This window comes from Salvelinus fontinalis, chromosome 21 (genome assembly GCF_029448725.1).
Source record: "Salvelinus fontinalis isolate EN_2023a chromosome 21, ASM2944872v1, whole genome shotgun sequence".
Taxonomy (NCBI): Eukaryota; Metazoa; Chordata; class Actinopteri; order Salmoniformes; family Salmonidae; genus Salvelinus; species Salvelinus fontinalis.
The window spans coordinates 41,785,768-41,808,576 of record NC_074685.1 but is presented as its reverse complement, the minus strand read 5'-3'; the positions used below and the strand labels follow the sequence as shown (position 1 = coordinate 41,808,576).

At 43.5% G+C, this 22,809-nt stretch overlaps 1 protein-coding gene across 1 annotated transcript; it reads right to left on the bottom strand.

Annotated features, from left to right (window-relative positions):
* Positions 1-19,609: 19,609 nt before the first annotated feature.
* On the bottom strand, positions 19,610-22,314 carry LOC129818925 (prostaglandin E synthase 2-like). The gene is made up of 7 exons (XM_055875283.1): positions 21,957-22,314; positions 21,444-21,689; positions 21,282-21,337; positions 21,028-21,180; positions 20,576-20,770; positions 20,324-20,441; positions 19,610-20,121 (listed from the first exon to the last, which is right to left on the bottom strand). The coding sequence occupies exons 1-7, from the start codon at positions 22,281-22,283 to the stop codon at positions 19,948-19,950; spliced, it is 1,269 nt and encodes a 422-aa protein (XP_055731258.1). The 5' UTR covers positions 22,284-22,314; the 3' UTR covers positions 19,610-19,947.
* Positions 22,315-22,809: the final 495 nt, after the last annotated feature.

Sequence of the window (22,809 nt, the reverse complement as noted above, 5' to 3'; positions counted from 1 at the left end):
CCGCTGGTTGACTTGAAAAGCATACAAGACGAACTGGCACAGAGAGACAGGAACCACAGAGATATATATACATCACGGATAATAAACGAAACCTGGAGGGGGTGGAGACAATCACAAGACAGGTGAAACAGATCAGGGTGTGACACACCCAGTCAACTTTGAAACAGATGCTATATTGTTTGCTATTATTTTTTATTATTATTCATTCAATCAAAAACAGTAAAAGGTTCAAACTTTTGGTAAAAACAGCTTTTTGTCACGTCCTGACCATAGAAAGCCTTTATTTTCTATGGTAGAGTAGGTCAGGGCGTGACTAGGGGGGTTAGTCTAGTTTATATTTTCTATGTGGGGTTCTAGGTTTTTTTTCTATGTTGGGGTTTTTGGTATGATTCCCAATTAGAGGCAGCTGGCTATCGTTGTCTCTAATTGGGAATCATACTTAAGTAGCATTTTTTTCCACCTGTGGGTTATGGGATATTGTTTATGTTTAGTTGCCTGTTCACACTGCATTGTCGTCACGGTTCGTTTATTCTTTATTTGTTTTGTATTTGCTTAAGTTTCACTTTATTCATTAAAAGTATGCGGAACTCGAAGTACGCTGTGCCTTGGTGCGACCATCATTATTACGAACAACGTGACACTTTTAGAACATTAGAATAATAAAGAATGGATATAAATGCGTGGTACTAACAGGGAGTGTCTGAATTTCCATAGAGAATGTTTTATTTTGTTATTATGTTTCACTTTTATAATGTTACATGGTGCATAGTGGCTGAATAACAGATCAAGCTTGATTATTTCACAGAGGACCAGCTTCATTTGAATTCCACTGGACTGTCACTGGAGAATTCAGAAGAACAATCTCAAGATCATGGGCTTGAAGACCTGCGTCTTGCTGCCGTCCATTTTCTCGACCAGCCCTCCAGGTCCTCCAGGTCCTCCAGGGCTCTATCCATCTTGTCCTTGGGGACTTCCACACCCATGATCTTAGGTATCAACAGCTGAAACACAAAGACAGCCTTTTGTCATGTACAACCCAAATGTGTTGGATTCAGAAACATGATATTATGCCATGAAAAACCAGAAGGCATGAGATCAGACAACCTCCTCTCTCAAAATCTAAGATAACAAGATACTTGGACACTGAGATACAAAACAGCTCTGTATCAAATGCTTATAACATTGCTTGTTGCAATGCAGAAGAAGAGTGTGATGTCAATTTTCTAACCTGTGAAAATCGAAGAGCCACATTCAATCACACCTGCTTTGGCAATGTGTACGCTGCAATCTAACTACTGCCTGCGCACACACATCTAACATCGAAAACTGGAAGCATTTACCTGTTTAAAATAATACCATTATAATTTAACCTTTATTTAACTAGGCAAGTCAGTTAAGAACAAATTCTTATTTACAATGAGCCCAGACAAATCCGGACAACGCTGGGCCAATTGTGCGCCGCCCTATGGGACTCCCAATCACAGCCAGATGTGATGCAGCCTGGATTTGAACTAGGGACTGCAGTGACACCTCTTGCACTGAGATGCAGTGCCTTAGACCTCTGTGCCACTCAGGAGCAAGTTATTACCTGAATCAACTTGGTGCTTGACTATTTGACCACAGGAAAAAAGGTATGCTGAAGCTACTGAGTCAATATTGCTATCCTGGTTTACTGAATGAAGTCCAAAGTTCTTCATCAAAGTACAATGTGAAAACAACTCTACATTCGATCTTGTAGTAGCATCACCTACCCTGAGCCAATACATCTTGGAGCCATGCATACGTATTCCCATGTGCTGCCAGGACAGTTATTCATTGACACAGGCGTGCTTCTGCAGGTCAGCTGGATACCTCGTAGCGGGCCCCGGACTGGGGACCCTCGTAGCAGGCTCCGGACTGGAGGGCGCCTCTGGAAGCTCCAGACTGAAGGGCGCCTCTGGAAGCTCCGGACTGAAGGGCGCCTCTGGAAGCTCCGGACTGAAGGGCGCCTCTGGAAGCTCCGGACTGAAGGGCGCCTCTGGAAGCTCCGGACTGAAGGGCGCCTCTGGAAGCTCCGGACTGAAGGGCGCCTCTGGAAGATCCGGACTGAAGGTCGTCTCTGGAGGCTTCAGGCTGGAGGCCGACGCTGGAGGCTCCGGACTGGAGGGCGACACTGGAGGCTCCGGACTGGAGGGCGACGCTAGACTCACCAGGCTGGGGAAACACACAGGAGACCTGGTTCTGGGAACAGGCACATGACTCACCAGGCTCGGGAGACATACAGGAGGCCTCTTCCTTGGCCGAGGCACCGGATACAATGGGCTGTGGGGGAGCACTGGAGATCTGGTGCGTAGCCTTGGCACCACTCCTCCAGGCTGAAAGCCCACTCTAGCCCGGCACCTCCAGAGCGCAGGCACAGGTTGAATCGGGCTGTGGGGGAGCACTGGAGCTTAGCACTTGCACCGCTCCTCTTGGCTGCATGCCCCCCTTAGCCCGGCACGTGCAGGGAGCTGGAACAGGCCGCACTGGGTTCTCCTGGCGAACTGGGGAAACCGTGCCTAGAGCCGGCGCAGGACTCACCTGGCTGTGGAAGCGCACTGGAGGTCTGGAGCGCCAAGCTGGCACAAGACGTGCAGGGCTGGGGAGGCGCACAGGAGGCCTGGTGCGTGGGGCCGGCACAGTCTTCACCAGACGGCTAACACGCACCTCAGGACGAGTATGGAGAGCTGACTCAGGTGACATCAACTCAAGGACACGCTCTGTAGGGCGAATGTCGTGCCTCGTGCACCAACACAGTAGCTCTCTCATAGCTCTCTCCTCCAATCTCCCCATCAACTCCTTCACTGTCTCTGCTTTGCTTCCCTCGCTCACCTCCAATTTCACCCTGACTGGCTCTGGTTCCATCCTCGGCTCCGCCGACCGTCCCGTGTGCCCCCCCCAAACAATTATTGGGGCTGCCTCTCCTGGCCACGCTGCTTGGTCCTTTGGTGGTGGGTAGTTCTGTCTCGTTCGTCGTAAGGAGGAGACCAAGGCGCAGCGTGATATGAATACATCTTCTTTAATTAAAGGAAGAACACTGAACAAACTAACAAAGTAACAAAAACGAACGTGAAGCTAAATAGAACGAGTGCTGATACTCCACATAGACAACTACCCACCAAACCTAAATGGTAAATGGCTACCTAAATAGGATCCCCATAGATAAATAAAAACCCTAGACAAGACAAAAACACACATACCCACCCTCGTCACACCCTGACCTGACCAAAATGATACAGAAAATATAGAAAACTAAGGTCAGGGCGTGACATCATCATTAGAGTCCCATCATGCAGCCTTAGAATGTATTACAAATCTAAACATATAGCCCAACGTTTGTATCACAACTAAAGTTGCATGAATAACTCTATATGATGCATATAGGACCAGTTTCTTTGTTAACCGCTTAACATAGAATAGCCGCTTGTGCACACTAACTTTGAAATAGTTTGGAGAAAATATCCTTTCTATTTTATTAAGTTATGTTCAATTGTATTCTTCATACTATAAAATTATTTTAAAAGAAAGACACAGAATTCTAAGCAACTCTTGTCTGCTAAATGAACTAGTGTAGCCCACAGCCATATGGCATAGCCATATCAGGGCCTAACATTAGGAAAACTCAGAGTATGCTAGTCTGTTCTTCTGAAATAGACTACATTTTCTTCATATCATGTTTCTTTAGACCTGTCTAAAATAAATAATGCATTTATTGTGACGTTGTAGGCTACATTAAATGGATTTATTAGACGTTTTAAAATGTAGACATTCTGAAGGTCTGCATCAGGGGCTTGAAGGCTATGCGTGGAAGCCAGGAGATGCTAAAAGTATTTATGCTAATTACAGGTCAATTAAGGTGAGACCAGCAGTTATTTGCTTGACAACCACCTCCCACAAAATTTCCTGACCGCCACAGCCCTAAGTCCACCTGTAGTAAATTCAAAAAGATTGGACATGATTTGGAAAGGCACACACCTGTCTATATAAGGTACCACAGTTGACTGTGCATGTCAGAGCAAAAACCAAGCCATGAGGTCGAAGGAATTGTCCGTAGAGCTCCGAGACAGGATTGTGTCGAGGAACCGGGGAAGGGTACCAAAAAATGTCTGAAGTATTGAAGGTCTCTAAGAACAAAGTGGCCTCCATCATTCTTAAATGGAAGAAGTTTGGAACCACCAAGACTCTTCCTAGAGTTGGCCACCTGGCCAAGAAAGGCCTTGGTCAAGGAGGTGACCAAGAACCCGATGGTCACTCTGACAGAGCTCCAGAGTTCCTCTGTGGAGACAGGAGAACCTTCCAGAAGGACAACCATCTCTGCAGCACTCCACCAATCAGGCCTTTATGGTAGAGTGGCCAGATGGAAGCCACTCCTCAGTAAAAGGTACATGACAGCCCGCTTGGAGTTTGCCAAAAGGCACCTAAAGGACTCTCAGGCCATGAGAAAGAAGATTCTCTGGTCTGATGAAACCAAGATTCTCTGACCTGAATGCCAATCGTCACGTCTGGAGGAAACCTGGCACCATCCCTACGTTGAAGCATGGTGGTGGTAGCATCATGCTGTGGGGATGTTTTTCAGCCGCAGGGACTGGGAGACTAGTTTGGATCGAGGGAAAGATGAATGGAGCAAAGTCTAGATCCTTGATGAAAACCTGATCGAGAGCGCTCAGGACCTCAGATTGGGGCGAAGGTTCACCTTCCAACAGGACAACGACCCTAAGCACACAGCCAAGACAACGCAGGAGTGGCTTCAGGACAAGTTATGAATGTCCTTGATTGGCCCAGCTGGAGCCCGAACTTGAACCCAAACAAACATCCTTGGAGAGACCTGAAAATAGCTGTGCAGCGACACTCCCCATCCAACCTGACAGAGCTTGAGAGGATCTGCAGAGAAGAATAGGAGAAACTCCCCAAATACAGGTGTGCCAAGCTTGTTGCATCATACGCAAGAAGACTCGGGGCTGTAATCGCTGCCAAGAGTGCTTAAACAAAGTACTGAGTAAAGGGTCTGAATACTTATATAAATGTCATATTTCAGTTTTAAATGTTTATACATTTGCCAAAAATTCTAAACTTTATCTTTTTGTTTTGTCATTATGTGGTATTGTGTGTAAATTTATGAGGGGGGAAGAAAAGGAATACATTTTAGAATAAGGCTGTAACAACAAAATGTGGAAAAAGTGAAGGGGTCTGAATACTTTCTGAATGCACTGTAGTTACAACAATGGTTAAAATAAATTATAACGATTCGGTTACCCATTTACTTGTGCTTGCCAATGTCATACAGTCTGGCTGCTTGTTGGCTACATCTGCTGGTCAAATAGGGGAGCAACAGCCTGACAGTCCACACACCTGAAGCATATTATCGTCAGGCAGGCTAGTGATGTGACGATTGATACTTGAGCTCCGATTCAGATTTCAAAGCACTACTGATCTAACACAATGTACCGATTTGAAGCTTTGTTTGATCACGTGGTTTTAACCAATCAGTTTGCAGGATTAGACCAACCCATTGTATAAATGGCCATTATAAACTGGGTGGTTTGAGCCCTGAATGCTGATTGGCTGACAGCCGTGGTATATCAGACTGTATACCACGGGTATGACAAATCATGTATTTTTACTGCTCTAATTACGTTGGTAACTAGTTTATAATAGCAGTAAGGCACATTGCGTCGTGCTTGAGAACAGCCCTTAGCTGTGGTAAATTGGCCATATACCACACCCCCTCAGGCCTTATTGCTAAATATACCACGGCTAAAGGCTGTGGCACTCCGCATTGTGTCGTACTAAGAACAAACCTTAGCTGTGGTATATTGGCCATATACTGTCGTGTATTAATGTGACATACTGATATAGGACGTCACCACGTCATTAAAGGAATGGAGTTTGTTACACCGACAGTGATGGAGTAAAGACATCTTGAAGTTTACCTCTGAGTCTGGTTGATTCAATTCACTATCACATCCAAATTTAGCACAATTTGTAAGTATAGAATTGAACATATACCATGATTCAAATAATCAAAGCGTGATGATGAGTTGATTATTTGAATCAGTTGTGTAGTGCTAGGGCAAAAACCAAAATGTGCACCCAGCCTCAGGACTGAGTTTAGGAAACACTGTTCTACAGTGCGGATTATTTAACTGATAATGCCCTCGAAGCCGGTGTTTGGAGGAAATATTGGCACAGGTGTTGTTAGGCCCGAGATGAAGTCGGGGTCAGGCAAACCGTGCCGATATATCCTCCAAACACCGGCTTCGAGGGCATTATCAGTTTTATACAACGGGTTATCAACATATTCAAATAATGATTTACATATTTTCATTAAAAACATTTATTTAATGAATTCATTCATACTATTTCATCCTTCCACAAGATAAAGTCCCAGCACAAATCTAGGGTTGCTACCCAAACTGGCTGGTCGTTCGTTATATCGGTTCAGTTGCTAGACGTGACATACTGGCTGGCAATGTTCGTATCCCTTGCTTGCTAGCTAGCCAACTACGGATAAATTACAGTCACGTCAAGCAGTGCAGCCAGAATAACAGCAAAATAGCTGCATTTGCGTTTGTTTAAGCTGTTTTCTAGTGACATTTATTTTGACACATCCATAACAATGAGCTAATGATGCGCAATTTCGCCTGGTGTAGAAAATGTGCTCTCTTGTCAGGACACTGTTGTTCAGAGGAGCTAGCCAACAACACAGCTAACGCGATGACTTCAAGCTGAAGCTGGAAAGACAGCAAACTAGTGTTGATAATTCGTTTTACTTGAGACAGGAGACCAAGTGGAGACATAGGACGAGGTGGATAATTTTATAATAAGGCAGGTTTATTCAAGTGTAAAAATATTATGCAAAGCGTGCAGCACGGCTCCTTCTTTCTGATCCGTATGGGGTCATCAGGAAAAGAGGGAGTTTCCACAGTCGTACAGTTTTATATATAGACAACAAGCAAAGTAGGTTGATCTGCGAGTCTGGCCTTCCGATTGGTCGGTCTGGGTCTTGGGTAGTCCTGTACAGGCCTGGTGTCCACGTTCCATTGGTTCCTGAGGTAGTTCTTTGTCTGGAGCTCCAACCCTGAGTTGTGTGTGTCTGAGTGATTGTCATGGGGGAGGGGAGTTGTGGGAGTCGTGCATGTGTCCAATGAGTCCCGCATATATCCAATATAAAAGGGAGTGTGTATATTGTGTCAACCATAGCTAATGTTGAGAAGTTGTTAAAACAAGTTACCAATATCTAATACAATTCCTTACACTAGTTGCACTTTTTTTCTTTGACCTGTTTTCTATTGATAGTTCTTTGTATATATCCATTAAAATGATTCTGATTCAAGATTTCGACTGGCTGAGAAAAGCTGCCTGCCTGTTTGCTCATCCCGACTCTCGACATGTGCATTACTATGGGACAGCTGGAGATTAAATTTTAATATTGAAACAATGTTGCAAAAGTCGGAGAGACAGACAGCTAGGTTTATACAAATCTCCGCTGTTGAAAACGTAATGATAGTCTAAAAGAAATGTGAGATCATGTCTAGATGCTTTTTATCATGGAGATCAAGTTAATCAATTGCCTGGCTGAGCTGATGAGACAGTGGATTGCACAGTCAGATAGAACAGAGTAAATAGGCATTTAATTATTTAGTTAAAATTTTACCCCCTTTTCTCCCGAATTTTCGTGGTATCCAATTGCTAGTAATTACTATCTTGTCTCATCGCTACAACTCCCGTACGGGCTCGGGAGAGACGAAGGTCAAAAGCCATGCGTCCTCCGAAACACAACCCAACCAAGTGTAACGGATGTGAAATGGCTAGCTAGTTAGCGGTGGTGCGCGCTAATAGCGTTTCAATTGGTTACATCACTCGCTTTGAGACCTTGAAGTAGTGGTTCCCCATGCTTTTGTGGAGCGATGGGTAACGATGCTTCGTGGGTGACTGTTGTTGATGTGTGCAGAGGGTCCCTGGTTCGCACCCAGGTCGGGGCAAGGGGACGGTCTAAAGTTATACTGTTACACAAGCCGCACTGCTTCTTAACGTCCTAGATTTAGCCAGTGATAATTTATGGAATAGACACCGGGTGGAATGCATTTCTATCAGTGGATTCGTTTAGCTGCGACAGTGGATTCGTTTCTATCATTTATTTAATATCTCAATGTTCAAAGTTTAGCCGACTTCAACAACATGCACTCAATTAGTATTTTGTAGCATTGCCTTTAAATTGTTTAACTTGGGTCCAACGTTTCGGGTAGCCTTCCACAAGCTTCCCACAATAAGTTGGGTGAATTTTGGGCCATTCCTCCTGACAGAGCTGGTGTAACAGTCAGGTTTGTAGGCCTCCTTGCTCGCACATGCTTTTTCAGTTCTGCCCTCAAATTTCCTATAGGATTGAAGTCAGGGCTTTGTTATGGCCACTCCAATACCTTGACTTTGTTGTCCGTAAGCCATTTTGCCACAACTTTGGAAGTGTGCTTGGGGTCATTGTCCATTTGGAAGACCCATTTGCGACCAAGCTTTAACTTCCTGATTAACGTCTTGACATGTTGCTTCAATATATCCATATAATTTTCCAGCCTCATGATGCCATCTATTTTGTGAAGTGCACCAGTCCCTCCTGCAGCAAAGCACCCCCACAACATGATGCTGCCACCCCCGTGCTTCACGTCGGGATGGTGGTTTTTGGCTTGCAAGCCTCCCTCTTTTTCCTCCAAACATAATGATGGTCATTATGGCCAAACAGTTCTATTTTTGTTTCATCAGACCAGAGGACACTGGGATTCTCTGCCTCTAAACCTATTACAGGAGCTGAGTCACTGGCTTACTGGTGCTTTTTCATGCCGTCCCTAGGAGGGGTGCGTCACTTGAGTGGGTTGAGTCACTGACGTGATCTTCCTGTCTGGGTTGTGCCGTGGCGGAGCTCTTTGTGGGCTATACTCGGCCTTGTCTCAGGATGGTAAGTTGGTGGTTTAAGATTTCCCTCTAGTGGTGTGGGGGCTGTGCTTTGGCAAAGTGGTTGGGGTTATATCCTTCCTGTTTGGCCCTGTACGGGGGTATCATTGGATGGGGTCACAGTGTCTCCTGACCCCTCCTGTCTCAGCCTCCAGTATTTTTGCTGCAGTAGTTTATGTGTCGGGGGGCTAGGGTCAGTTTGTTATATCTGGAGTACTTCTCCTGTCTTATCTGGTGTCCTGTGTGAATTTAAGTATGCTCTCTCTAATTCTCTCTTTCTCTCGGAGGACCTGAGCCCTAGGACCATGCCTCAGGACTACCTGGCATGATGACTCCTTGCTGTCCCCAGTCCACCTGGCCGTGATGCTGCTCCAGTTTCAACTGTTCTGCCTGCGGCTATGGAACCCTGACCTGTTCACCGGACGTGCTACCTGTCCCAGACCTGCTGTTTTCAAATCTCTAGAGACCGCAGGAGTGGTAGAGATACTCTTAATGATCGGCTATGAAAAGTAAACTGACATTTACTCCTGAGGTGCTGACTTGCTGCACCCTCGACAACTACTGTGATTATTATTATTTGACCATGCTGGTCATTTATGAGCATTTGAACATCTTGGCCATGTTCTGTTATAATCTCCACCCGGCACAGCCAGAAGAGGACTGGCCACCCCTCATAGCCTGGTTCCTCTCTCTAGGTTTCTTCCTAGGTTTTGGCCTTTCTAGGGAGTTTTTCCTAGCCACCGTGCTTCTACACCTGCATTGCTTGCTGTTTGGGGTTTTAGGCTGGGTTTCTGTACAGCACTTTGAGATATCAGCTGATGTACGAAGGGCTATATAAATAAATTTGATTTGGACATTTCTCCAAAAAGTATGATCTTTGTCCCCATGTGCAGTTGCAAACCGTAGTGTTATTTTATGGCGGTTTTGGAGCAGTGGCTTCTTCCTTGCTGACCGGCCTTTCAGGTTAAGTCGATATAGGACTCGTTTTACTGTGAATATAGATACTTTTGTACCTGTTTTGTATCAGCATCTTCACAAGGTCCTTTGCTGATGTTCTGGGAATGATTTGCACTTTTCGCATCAAAGTACGTTCATTTCTAGGAGACAAAACACGTCTCCTTCCTAAGCGGTATGATGGCTGCGTGGTTACATGGTGTTTATACTTGCGTACTATTGTTTGTACAGGTGAACGTGGTACCTTCAGGCGTTTGAAATTGCTCCAAAGGATGAACCAGACTTGTGAAGGTCTACAATAATTTTTCTGAGGTCTTGGCTGATTTCTTTTGATTTTCCTATGATGCCAATCAAAGAGGCACTGAGTTTGAAGGTAGGCCTTGAAATACATCCACAGGTACATCTCCAATTGACTCAAATTATGTCAATTAGCCCATCAGAAGGTTCTAAAGCCATGACATAATTTTCTGGAATTTTCCAAGCTGTTTAAAGGCACAGTCAACTTAGTGTATGTAAACTTCTGACCCAGTGGAATTGTGATACAGTGAATTATAAGTGAAATAATCTGTCTGTAAACAATTGTTGGAAAAATGATTTGTGCTATGCACCAAGTAGATGTCCTAACCGACTTGTCAAAACTATAGTTTGTCAACAAGAAATTTGTGGAGTGGTTGAAAAACAAGTTTTAATGACTCCAACCTAAGTGTATGTAAACTTCCGACTTCAACTGTACATATTGAACTTCCATCCTCTCAGGCCAGGGCACAACATGGAATGAATTAATGATTGGATCAGAATCACAGCTATAATCATTGGCTAGTACAGAGAATTAAGTCAATCCACAAGTCCAAATCCCTATCAATGGCTAATTTAGGAAAGGGACAATTTCAGCTAGCTAGCCACTGGTGGACAACAACACAACAAGATGCAACAATTGAAGTTGTTTCTGTCAATTATGTATGCTCTCAATGCAATTTGAGAGGAGTGACACCAAATCCAAACTGGCTTCCCTTGACACTTTTTTTTTCGGTGTGCCAGGACCATTCACAGTTGAGCTTGCTCAGTTTAGCTCAACACTAATTGGCTATTACTTCATACTTTTTTTTATCAAGGAAGGACAAACGCTTGCTGGCTTCCCTTGCATTCAATGCTACGGGCGGCAACTATGTCATACTTTTTATGACCAGACAGCATCAGATAGATTGCCTACACATACAGAGACAGAGCGGTGCTGTTTTGCTCGCTTGGATGCATTCTCTGGTGAGATACATTCAGCCTCTGGTGAATTGAATGAAAATTATGAAACAGAGTGTGACGTTCCTGACCTTGTTTTCCTTTTGTATAGTTGTTGTTTAGTGGGTCAGGACGTGAGCTGGGTGGGCAGTCTGTGTTTGTTCTATGTTAAGTGTCAGGTTTAATTGACCTTGTATGGCTCTCAATCAGAGGCAGGTGTTTTCTATGTTTTCCTTTGATTGAGAACCATATATAGGGATGTTGTTTCAGTGTTTGTTGTGGGTGGTTGTCGCTGTGTCTGTGTTTATTGCACCACACGGTACTGTCTCGTCTCGTTCGTTCTTTCCTGTTCATGCATGCTTCGTTATATGTAGTTTGCATGTTCAGGTCAGTCTACGTTGTTTGTTTGTTATTTTGTAAATATTCAAGTATAGTTCGTGTCAGTGTTCGTCGTGTCTAATAAATTCATTATGTCTACATACCTCGCTGCACATTGGTCATCTGATCCCTCTCTCCTCTCCTCGTCCGAGGAGGAGGAGGAGGAAGAGCTAGAGATTCATTACACAGAGAGATGAAAGACATTTTTTACATGTTTTTTTCTTGGTACATTTATTGGGGAAAACATTTATTGGGCATCCATGAATACAAGCCTTGGTATAAAAGGAATGATCAACTCGGGGCTCTATGAATTCTCTGTAAAATATTGCAACTCTGTGGAAGGTTAGTTCCACTCCGCTAGCGCTTGGAAAACACCTTCCACGTAATTCATTATTTTCCATAGAACGCATAGCCCGTCGTTGATTATCCCTTACATAATTTGTTTTGCTGATACTCATACTGGACCATATAGCCTACTGGTTTGGGATACTTTCACCCCTAATTTAGAATGTTTCTGCTTATAATTTCCGCCATTTGGTAGGCTATATTATAATTTCCGAAATTTGGTTGTCCATTTCTTTGTCAACTATATTTAGATACATGCAGCTTCTCTTCTGTCATTACTTGTTGCCCTAGAAGACTAAATAAAGTAGTGCTCACCAGAATAATGTCTTACAACGATAGAATGAACCCATTAGCTAGTAATCTAGTTAACACCGGTAAAGTTGTCTGTTTCATTTAGGGACTGGGGAGAAAACGCAATTACTCCCAAACTGGAAAACAATTCCTGTGCAAAACATTTTTATGTAATGTTTGGCCGGTTTTAAGGAAATGAAGAGCTGAGAAAATGATTAAACACGTTTCATGACTTCAGTTCATCTTGGGTGCATATTTTATGTGGTTGAAATAATGTCTGCTTCAGTGGAGGATCCTCAGAGGAGGAAGGGGAGGACCATCTTCCTCAGTGAATTTCATTCCTCAATGAAGTTATCCTTTTTCGATGAAACTATACTAAATATAATCACGTCACCAAATAATTTGTTGAAACACACTATTTTGCAATGAAGGTCTACAGTAGCCTCAACAGCACTCTGCAGGGTAGCACCATGGTGTAGCCGGAGGACAGCTACTGTAGCTTCTGTCCTCCTCTGGGTACATTGCCTTCAATAAAAAACCTAGGAGGCTCATGGTTCTCACACCTTTCCATAGACTTAAACAGTAATTATGACAACTTCTGGAGGATGTCGTCCAACCTATCAGAGCTCTTGCAGCATGATCTGACATGTTGTCCACCCCAAAAAAAGATCAGAGAGTGAATCTAGTACTGAAATCCTAAGCTGCCGCAGTGCATAAAATGTGGTGAGTAGTTGACTCAAAGAGAGTGAAAGACGAGTTGAACAGTTTTGAACAAATTAATTTCTTCGAAAATGAAGGAAAAGCAAGAGCGAGAGATATTTGGAATTTTTTTTTCAGTTTCACTTACTTAGCCTACTCAAACACCCTGCTCAAACATAGGGAATCTATGTTAGCTAGCTGGCTACGACTATCCAACACAACACTTGAACTCTTCCAAGTCAAGGTAAGCTTTTGGTTTTACGAATTTATTGCCACCGGGGCCTGCCGGTGTAAGTGCTAAACTGCTTACTGACTGTACACTGTAATGTTGCTGCATGATTGTAGCGGGTTTACTAACTAACACGTTAGTTCTATTAGCTATGATTACTATGACGTTACTTTAGCTAATATTGTGACAACGATGTAGGCTGTGTGTAGCGGTTATGATATGGTTTGGATTTTTTTTTTTTTGCCTGGTCACGTACAACTGATGTGATGTGAATTGAAGTCCACAAGCGAAGGGACAATGTGAGAGGAGAGTGCATAGATGCGAGAAGGAATACAACGTGGCTGCTATGAAAGCGAACTGTGTTTATGTATCTACTTCCGGCGTCGACAGAGATGGCCGCCTCGCTTCGCGTTCCTAGGAAACTATGCAGTATTTTGTTTTTTTACGTGTTATTTCTTACATTGGTACCCCAGGTAATCTTAGGTTTCATTACATACAGTCGGGAGGAACTACTGAATATAAGAGCAACGTCAACTCACTATCATTACGACCAGGAATATGACTATCCCGAAGCGGATCCTGTGTTTTGCCTTCCACCCAGTACAATGGATCGGATCCCAGCCGGCGACCCTAAACAACGACGCCGTAAAAAGGGGCAAACGAAGCGGTCTTCTGGTCAGGCTTCGGAGACGAGCACATCGCGCTCCACTCCCTAGCATACTACTCGCCAATGTCCAGTCTCTTGACAACAAGGTTGATGAAATCCGAGCAAGGGTAGCATTCCAGAGAGACATCAGAGACTGTAACGTTCTTTGCTTCACGGAAACATGGCACGACCAATCTGATTCCATGCTTCAAGACTGCTTCAATCACGTGGATTGGGATATGTTCTGCATTGCGTCCAACAACAACATTGACGAATACGCTGATTCGGTGAGCGAGTTCATTAGAAAGTGCATCGGCGACGTAATACCCACAGCAACGATTAAAACATTCCCAAACCAGAAACCGTGGATTGATGGCAGCATTCGCATGAAACTGAAAGCGCGAACCACTGCTTTTAACCAGGGCAAGGTGACCGGAAACATGACCGAATACAAACAGTGTAGCTATTCCCTCTGCAAGGCAATCAAACAAGCTAAGTGCCAGTATAGAGACAAAGTAGAGTCGCAATTCAACAGCTCAGACACAAGAGGTATGTGGTAGGGTCTACAGTCAATCACTGATTACAAAAAGAAAACCAGCCCCATCGCGGACCAGGATGTCTTGCTCCCAGACAGACTAAATAACTTTTTTGCTCGCTTTGAGGACAATACAGTGCCACTGACACGGCCCGCTACCAAAACCTGCGAGCTCTCCTTCACTGCAGCCGAGGTGAGTAAAACATTTAAACGTGTTAACCCTCGCAAGGCTGCAGGCACAGACGGCATTCCCAGCCGCGTCCTCAGAGCATGCGCAGACCAGCTGGCTGGTGTGTTTACTGACATATTCAATCAATCCTTATCCCAGTCTGCTGTTCCCACATGCTTCAAGAGGGCCACCATTGTTCCTGTTCCCAAGAAAGCTAAGGTAACTGAGCTAAACGACTACCGCCCCGTAGCACTCACTTCCGTCATCATTAAGTGCTTTGAGAGACTAGTCAAGGACCATATCACCTCCACCCTACCTGACACCCTAGACCCACTCCAATTTGCTTACCGACCCAATAGGTCCACAGACGACGGAATCGCAACAACACTGCACACTGCCCTAACCCATCTGGACAAGAGGAATACCTATGTGAGAATGCTGTTCATCGACTACAGCTCAGCATTTAACACCATAGTACCCTCCAAACTCGTCATCAAGCTCGAGACCCTGGGTCTCGACCCCGCCCTCTGCAACTGGGTACTGGAATTCCTGACGGGCCGCCCCGAGTTGGTGAGGGTAGGTAACAACATCACCCCGCTGATCCTCAACACTGGGGCCCCACAAGGGTGTGTTCTGAGCCCTCTCCTGTACTCCCTGTTCACCCACGACTGCGTGGCCATGCACGCCTCCAACTCAATCATCAAGTTTGCGGACGACACTACAATGGTAGGCTTGATTACCAACAACGACGAGACGGCCTACAGGGAGGAGATGAGGGCCCTCGGAGTGTGGTGTCAGGAAAATAACCTCACGCTCAACATCATCAAAACAAAGGAGATGATTGTGGACTTCAGGAAACAGCAGAGGGAGCACACCCCTATCCACATCGACGGGACAGTAGTGGAGAGGGTAGTAAGTTTTAAGTTCCTCGGTGTACACATCACGGACAAACTGAATTGGTCCACCCACACAGACAGTGTTGTGAAGAAGGCACAGCAGCGCCTCTTCAACCTCAGGAGGCTGAAGAAATTTGGTTTGTCACCAAAAGCACTCACAAACTTCTACAGATGCACAATCGAGAGCATCCTGTCGGGCTGTATCACCGCCTGGTACGGCAACTGCTCCGCCCACAATCGTAAGGCTCTCCAGATGGTACAGCCACTTTAATAATGGGAATTGATGGAAATGTATGGAAAAATGTATCACTAGCCACTTTAAACAATGCCACTTAATATAATGTTTACATACCCTACATTACTCATCTCATATGTATATGTATATACTGTACTCTATATCATCTACTGCATCTTGCCTTATGTAATACATGTATCACTAGCCACTTTAAACTATGCCACTTTATGTTTATATACCCTACATTACTCATCTTATATGTATATACTGTACTCTATACCATCTACTGCATCTTGCCTATGCCGTTCTGTACCATCACTCATTCATATATCTTTATGTACATATTCTTTATCCCTTTACACTTGTGTGTATAAGGTAGTAGTTGTGGAATTGTTAGGTTAGATTACTCGTTGGTTATTACTGCATTGTCGGAACTAGAAGCACAAGCATTTTGCTACACTCGCATTAACATCTGCTAACCATGTGTGTGACAAATAAAATTTGATTCGATTTAATGTGTGATCAGGGGTGTATTCATTCCGACGATTCTGTTAAAAAACGTTTCTTAAAACGGAAGCAAACAGAACAAAACGGGGATAAACATACCTGAATTTGTCCAATAGAAACCCTACATCTATTGGACTTATGATTACACCCTATATCAATCAGCTAGATGCAGGGAAGAGTGTGCAAGGCACTATTGAATGTGTCCCTGTCTGTCCATGTGTCACCTCAAAATTCTCTCTCGAACTGTGTGCACCTACCTTGTAAACTTTTATTCATAGGCTAGGTTGTAGCAACCTCATGATGGGTATAGGGAAGATTTGAGTATCATGTAGTAGCTTAAACCTATTGATGTTACATTGAACAGGAAGAATGGAATATGAATGCCAGTCATCCAACATGCTGTAATTGAAATAAGGCCATGCTCATTAGGGGGAAAAAATGGTCCTCAGTCTTAAACAGCACTGTCTGCTACTGGTCTGCTTGCATAACAGTGTCAAAGATAGCACCTTTAAAAAAATCGGAATTGGGCTGCCCATAGTAATGACCATCAAGAAGAGGTATATCATTGGTAAGGATATTTTTGTAGCTGTTAAGTTGTATGTTTTTTTCTCTCCAGTGGAAACTAACTTCTAAGGCTTGTTTAGACAAGCAGCCCAATTCTGATATTGTTTTCATTAATTGTTCTTTTGACCAATCAGGTCAGCTCTGAAAAAGATCAAAAAAATCATTTCACATCAGGTCAAAAGACCAATTAGTGGGCAAAAATATCAGAATTGGGCTGCCGGTGTAAATGCAGCCTAACATCCCCTCCCACCATGCCAGTGATAAAGCAAGGGGAAGGGGACTCTTGTGTGGTCTACTAAATAAAAAAACTTGTCAGTTGGGGAAATATTTTGAGGTCCTCAAAATAAAAGTTGTGGTCTATTACATATGGAAAAACAAAGCAAACTGTTAAAAACAAAAAGATGAAGGTAATCAACATAAAATACCTTGGGTTTACAATTACCGTAATGTATTTCTTTTTTTAAATTATTTTACATTCTGCTTATTCTCCAATCTTCATGTCATTAATTACAATTTAAATGCTTTATTAGCACCCTTTTAAGAGTATTTATTTGACATGGGATGGTCCCAATTCTAAGGCCACGTTGGTTGCTTCAGATAAATACCTTGTTATAAAGGGCCTTGATCTAGCCAATTCCTCAATCATAATCTCAGTAGTTAAGCAGATAATTACGCTACAGTTTGTGTACATCTGAGATGCAACATTTTGTATCAAATGTGAATTAAATCCAGTATTGGAAGAAGACATGATCAACATGGAGGTAGATGTTAGCCATTGCAGCACAGGTGACTGTGTCGTTTTATATCCTCACCCTGTAGGCACAGGTTATATTACTACAATTTAGTCATCTAATTCCCTCCGCACTTAAGCTACAGTAGCCTACCTTCAATAGCTTTTTTCTTAATTTGGCCAGTTTTACCCATAAGAGAATAGATCCACCAACTATTACCCCCCACTGTTGGCCATAATAAAAAAATTGCAGGAATAATAGCGCTTGGTTAAAGATCACAGAAGGTAGGTGGCACTATAATTGAGGAGGACGTGCTTGTGGTAATGGTTGGAGCGGAATTAATGGAATGGTATCAAATACATCAAACACATGGTTTCCATGTGTTTGACGCCATTACATTTGCTCCGTTCCAGACATTATTATGAGCCGTCCTCCCCTCAGCAGCCTCCTGTGCAACAGATCTAGGTTCAGATTGCTCTATCCACAATTCTAGAGGGAGTCGGCCCCTTTAACAGTGGTGAGGCGCAACTTCTACCAAGCCTTGTCACACACTATGTGCTGTAATCAACTCTTCTATCGTTGTAATGGCACACTTTAATCAGAGAATTGACTTATACATGAGCAACTACAGTCGTGGCCATAAGTTTTGAGAATGACACAAATATACATTTTCACAATTTGCATATACTCCAGAATGTTATGAAGAGTGATCAGTTGAATTGCAATTAATTGCAAAGTCCCTCTTTGCCATGCAAACGAACTGAATCCCCAGAAAACATTTCCACTGCATTTCAGCCCTGCCACAAAAGGACCAGCTGACACGTCAGTGATTCTCTCGTTAACACAGGTGTGAGTGTTGACAAGGACAAGGCTGGAGATCACTCTCTCATGCTGATTGAGTTTGAATAACAGACTGGAAGCTTCAAAAGGAGGGTGGTGCTTGGAATCATTGATCTTCCTCTGTCAACCATGGTTACCTGCAAGGACACATATGCTGTCATCATTGCTTTGTACAAAAAGGGCTTCACAGACAAGGATATTGCTGCCAGTAAGATTGTACCTAAATCAACCATTTATCGGATCATCAAGAACTTCAAGGAGAGCGTTTCAATTGTTGTGAAGAAGGCTTCAGGGTGCCCAAGAAAGTCCAGCAAGAACCAGGACCATCTCCTAAAGTTAATTCAGCTGCGGGATCGGGGCACCACCAGTACCACCATCTGCATGCACAGTGAGGTGAAGACTTTTGGATGATGGCCTGTAGTCAAGAAGGGCAGCAATGAAGCCACTTCTCTCCAGGAAAAACATCAGGGACAGACTGATATTCTGCAAAAGGTACAGGGATTGGACTGCTGAGGACTGGGGTAAAGTCATTTTCTCTGATGAATCCCCTTTCCGATTGTTTAGGGTACCCAGAAAAAAGCTTGTCCCGAGAAGACAAGGTGAGCGCTACCATCAGTCCTGTGTCATGCCAACAGTAAAGCATCCTGAGACCATTCATGTGTGGGGTTGCTTCTCAGCCAAGGGAGTGGGCTCACTCACAATTTTGCCTAAGAACACAGCCATGAATAAAGAATGGTACCAACACATCCTCCGAGAGCAACTTCTCCCAACCATCCAGGAACAGTTTGGTGACGAACAATGCCTTTTCCAGCATGATGGAGCACCTTTTCATAAGGCAAAAGTGATAACTAAGTGGCTCGGTGAACAAAACAACAATATTTTAGGTCCATGGCCAGGAAACCCCCCAGATCTTAATCCCATTGAGATCTTGTGGTCAATCCTCAAGAGGCGGGTAGACAAACAAAAACCCACAAATTCTGACAAACTCCAAGCATTGATTATGCAAGAATGGGCTGCCATCAGTCAGGATGTGGCCCAGAAGTTAATTGACAGCATGCCAGGGCGGATTGCAGAGGTCTTGAAAAAGAGGGGTCAACAATGCAAATATTGACTCTTTGCATCAACTTCATGTAATTGTCAATAAAAGCCTTTGACTTATGAAATGCTTGTAACTATACTTCAGTATTCCATAGTAACATCTGACAAAAATATCTAAAGACACTGAGGCAGCAAACTTTGTGGAAATTAATATTTGTGTCATTCTCAAAAGTTTTGGCCACATGTATGTGTCTAAAATATCTGGCCTATGACACAGCTTGACCAACAAAGTGCCAGGGTAATACAACACCAGCAAATAAAACGAGTGTAATTTCAGGTATGCATACGGATAAAATAATTAAACAAATGCTTAGTGGTTTACTTAGCACATTCACAAAGAGTGAGTAACAGTCTATTACTGCAATACATGAACTGTTAAATAGTCATATACACACATTTATTTGAATACATACATAAAATGACTATTGAGCTACATTTCCTCTAGGAAACTAAGACTGTATCCATAAAGATATTTGAAAGAGGCGTTGATTGTACAGAGAACATGAAACACATGGTAGACTGTCTGTCCGTTCACAAATAAAACTGTCACTTGTAACATGTTATGAAAGTGTGCTGACTGGTAGAGAACCTTTGCATCCAGATTTTGTGTGTGCAGTGGTAGCCTGAATCAGCAACCTAGAACTCAGTTATGCCATGATAGTTCTGCAGTGGTTTTCTACATAGGTTCCGACCACCGTGCTCCCTCACTTGTTTCTCTGTGGCCAGATACCACTTCTTCACCTTGGTGTTCTCCATCACGTCGTAAAAGGCCTCCAGGTTCTCCATGGATCGGAGGACTCCATACACCGCCTTCAGGAAGAAAGAGGTTATCAGTAGTGTAAATAATGAAGTCAAGAGTTGGGTGTCTTGAAAAAAGCTTAAAATAAAATGTATTATTATTCAATTGAGGTCCCTTGTCAACATGTGTAATCAATTTAACACGTCAATATAAATTGTACCCAACTGAAATGGAATTTCCTTTCAAACTGTCACAACAACCTACATATCTTACCAGATCAGCGAGGTTGGGTTTGTCACCACCCATGAATTTCCTCTTCCTCCCAATAGCTGTTATCCACTCATTCACAGCCATGTACAAATCTTCCCTGACATCATCCTGTAACTTGTACCTATGTGGGGGCAGGAACAGTGGGGAAGACCAGGCACAAACTCACATTGACAAGCATATAGAAGAGAATGAAATTGAAAACATTCCATTTAAAATCTAGTAATTTGCAATGATTGACAGCGATCTGAAACTCACCAGATTTTCAGGACCTTGGAGGCCCAGAACATATAGAAGGCCCCTCCATACTTGGCAAAAGGAACAGAACCAAAGTTGCCCTCACGCACTATGTGGTCATAGGTGGCTAAGGCCTCAGCGGGAGTCCTGTACACATTAGGCTTTATTCGATTCACGAGCCAGTCATCGGCCCACTGACGCCATCGTACCTCCTCCCTGGAAAAAAGAACAGACAGATTTTCCCAGTCCAAAAACGACCTCTAGCTAGCCCATACCCCCTATGAAGTTATGTAGATCTGAAAGAACTGGAATCAATTTGGAGGGTAGCTCCACCCTACCCTGTGAAAGGTGACATTTTTCAGCCGTATTGCTTATACCTGTCAGTTTACAGATGTACTCTAGTGCATGTAGAAAATATTGAACAAATCACAACAATCAAATTCTTAGATCAAAACAACATAGAGCTAACTTACTTTCTGGCATTTTTAGATGTGTATACCTCAGTGATCTTAATCTCATTCAACATCACCCAGTATTTGTTAGTGTACTCCAGAACTTCATTCCCCCAGGCATTGGTAGACGGGAGTCTCGGAAAGTACTTTACAACCTCTGACATCGTTCTTTCTCTGCAAAGTCAAAGAGAACAGAGGTATCGAAATAAGTGATATTGTAGGGTTAAAATGCAATAGGTCATTCTGCTTTTTATGAAATTACATTATTTACTTACTTGTCAATCATGCACGTCTTCATTGCACTGATAATGACAGATGAGTTGTTCAGTTGCTGTTTGACAAGCAATTAGAGATGGTTTTATTAAACTAAATTTAAAAAAAAATAGAGTACTTGCTTGAAACACTTTTTCTTCAAGTTTGAGATCTACTCGGCTTACCACAATTTCTTTCCCCTCCACCATAAGAATGGGCACCTTTTGGTACTCCGACGACCATTTGATCTCCGTGTGCATGACAGGGTTGACTTCCACAACCTTATATGGAAGACCATAGTAGTCGAGGAATGCCCGCACTTTGCTGCAGTATGGACAGGTCTTGTACTGGTATAAGGTAAACGTTAAGTCGGTGGCAAACGTCAGGTCGGAGCCCTGGTTTGTGGGGATGCGATATTGGCGATTGGGGAGCTGTGGGTAAATATATGATTGCATACAGTGTTTGTCCTCATATCATTATTTCTGATCCGTTGCAGCAAAACATGAGACATACTTTCAAAAGCCCAGTGCAACTACATCTAGTTTTGTGGACATCCGTGGAAAAGCTGAAGACCGTTAGAGAGAGCGACAGATACATCGTTATAAAGAATGCATGAGCCACAATGAATGCGGTTAAACAATGAATGACGTGACATTGAAGAGATAAAAGTATTAAGCATAAATGGTTGAAATCCTTACATTGGGCAATTCATCCTCTGCAAAATGCTGTTGAAATGAGAATTTTATGGTTTGATACAAGCCGACTCCCCCTCCGAACAAAAAAGCGAACCCAAAGACGCGCCTGTTGGTTGCGCGCAGGGGGAGAGTGGAGATGAGTTTGGGTCCAAACGTGGTGCCGCCTGTGCCATATGCCCTGGCACTGCACCTCGACGGGAAATGAGATAGTGCAACTGCTAGGCTGATTTTGGCTACCGGAACCCGCAAAACATACCAGCCGGTCCGACAAAAAATGTTGCAACGCGAGGCTGACATTTTTGGTTTACACAACCTTCTCCCACAATGCATCTGGTCTGGCCAAAAACAGCTAAAACGTTCGTGATCGTACACACGTGGTTATGACGTTATATCACCGGCCACGTTCCATACCGCCTGCAATGTAGTCGTGCTGCGCAACTTATTATGTGTTTCCTGTCATGTTAAACTCTACTTGCCTTTGAAGAAATCTGATACTGATCTGATCTGATTGGTCCCAGACCTCCACAAATGTGAGTCTAGTGTTTGACAGAGACGGCTAAATAAGATTTTACGTTCTGCGCAAGGGGAGTAGCCTACAATATAGGCTGTTTGGAACGCAACCACCATTTTTGCGCTACAAATGTCAGAAGAACGTTGTTTCAGATAATGCAAAAACGTATATTTGTCATCTACAAGTAATTAAAATGTTCGAGTCTGGAGTATGACAGCTATTTTTGACATCAGATGAATAACCTTATCAAAAGATATTGGGGTGGCAGGTAGCCTAGTGGTTAGAGCGTTGTACCAGTAACTGAAAGGTTGCGAGATCGAATCCCTACACATATGTCGTTCTGCC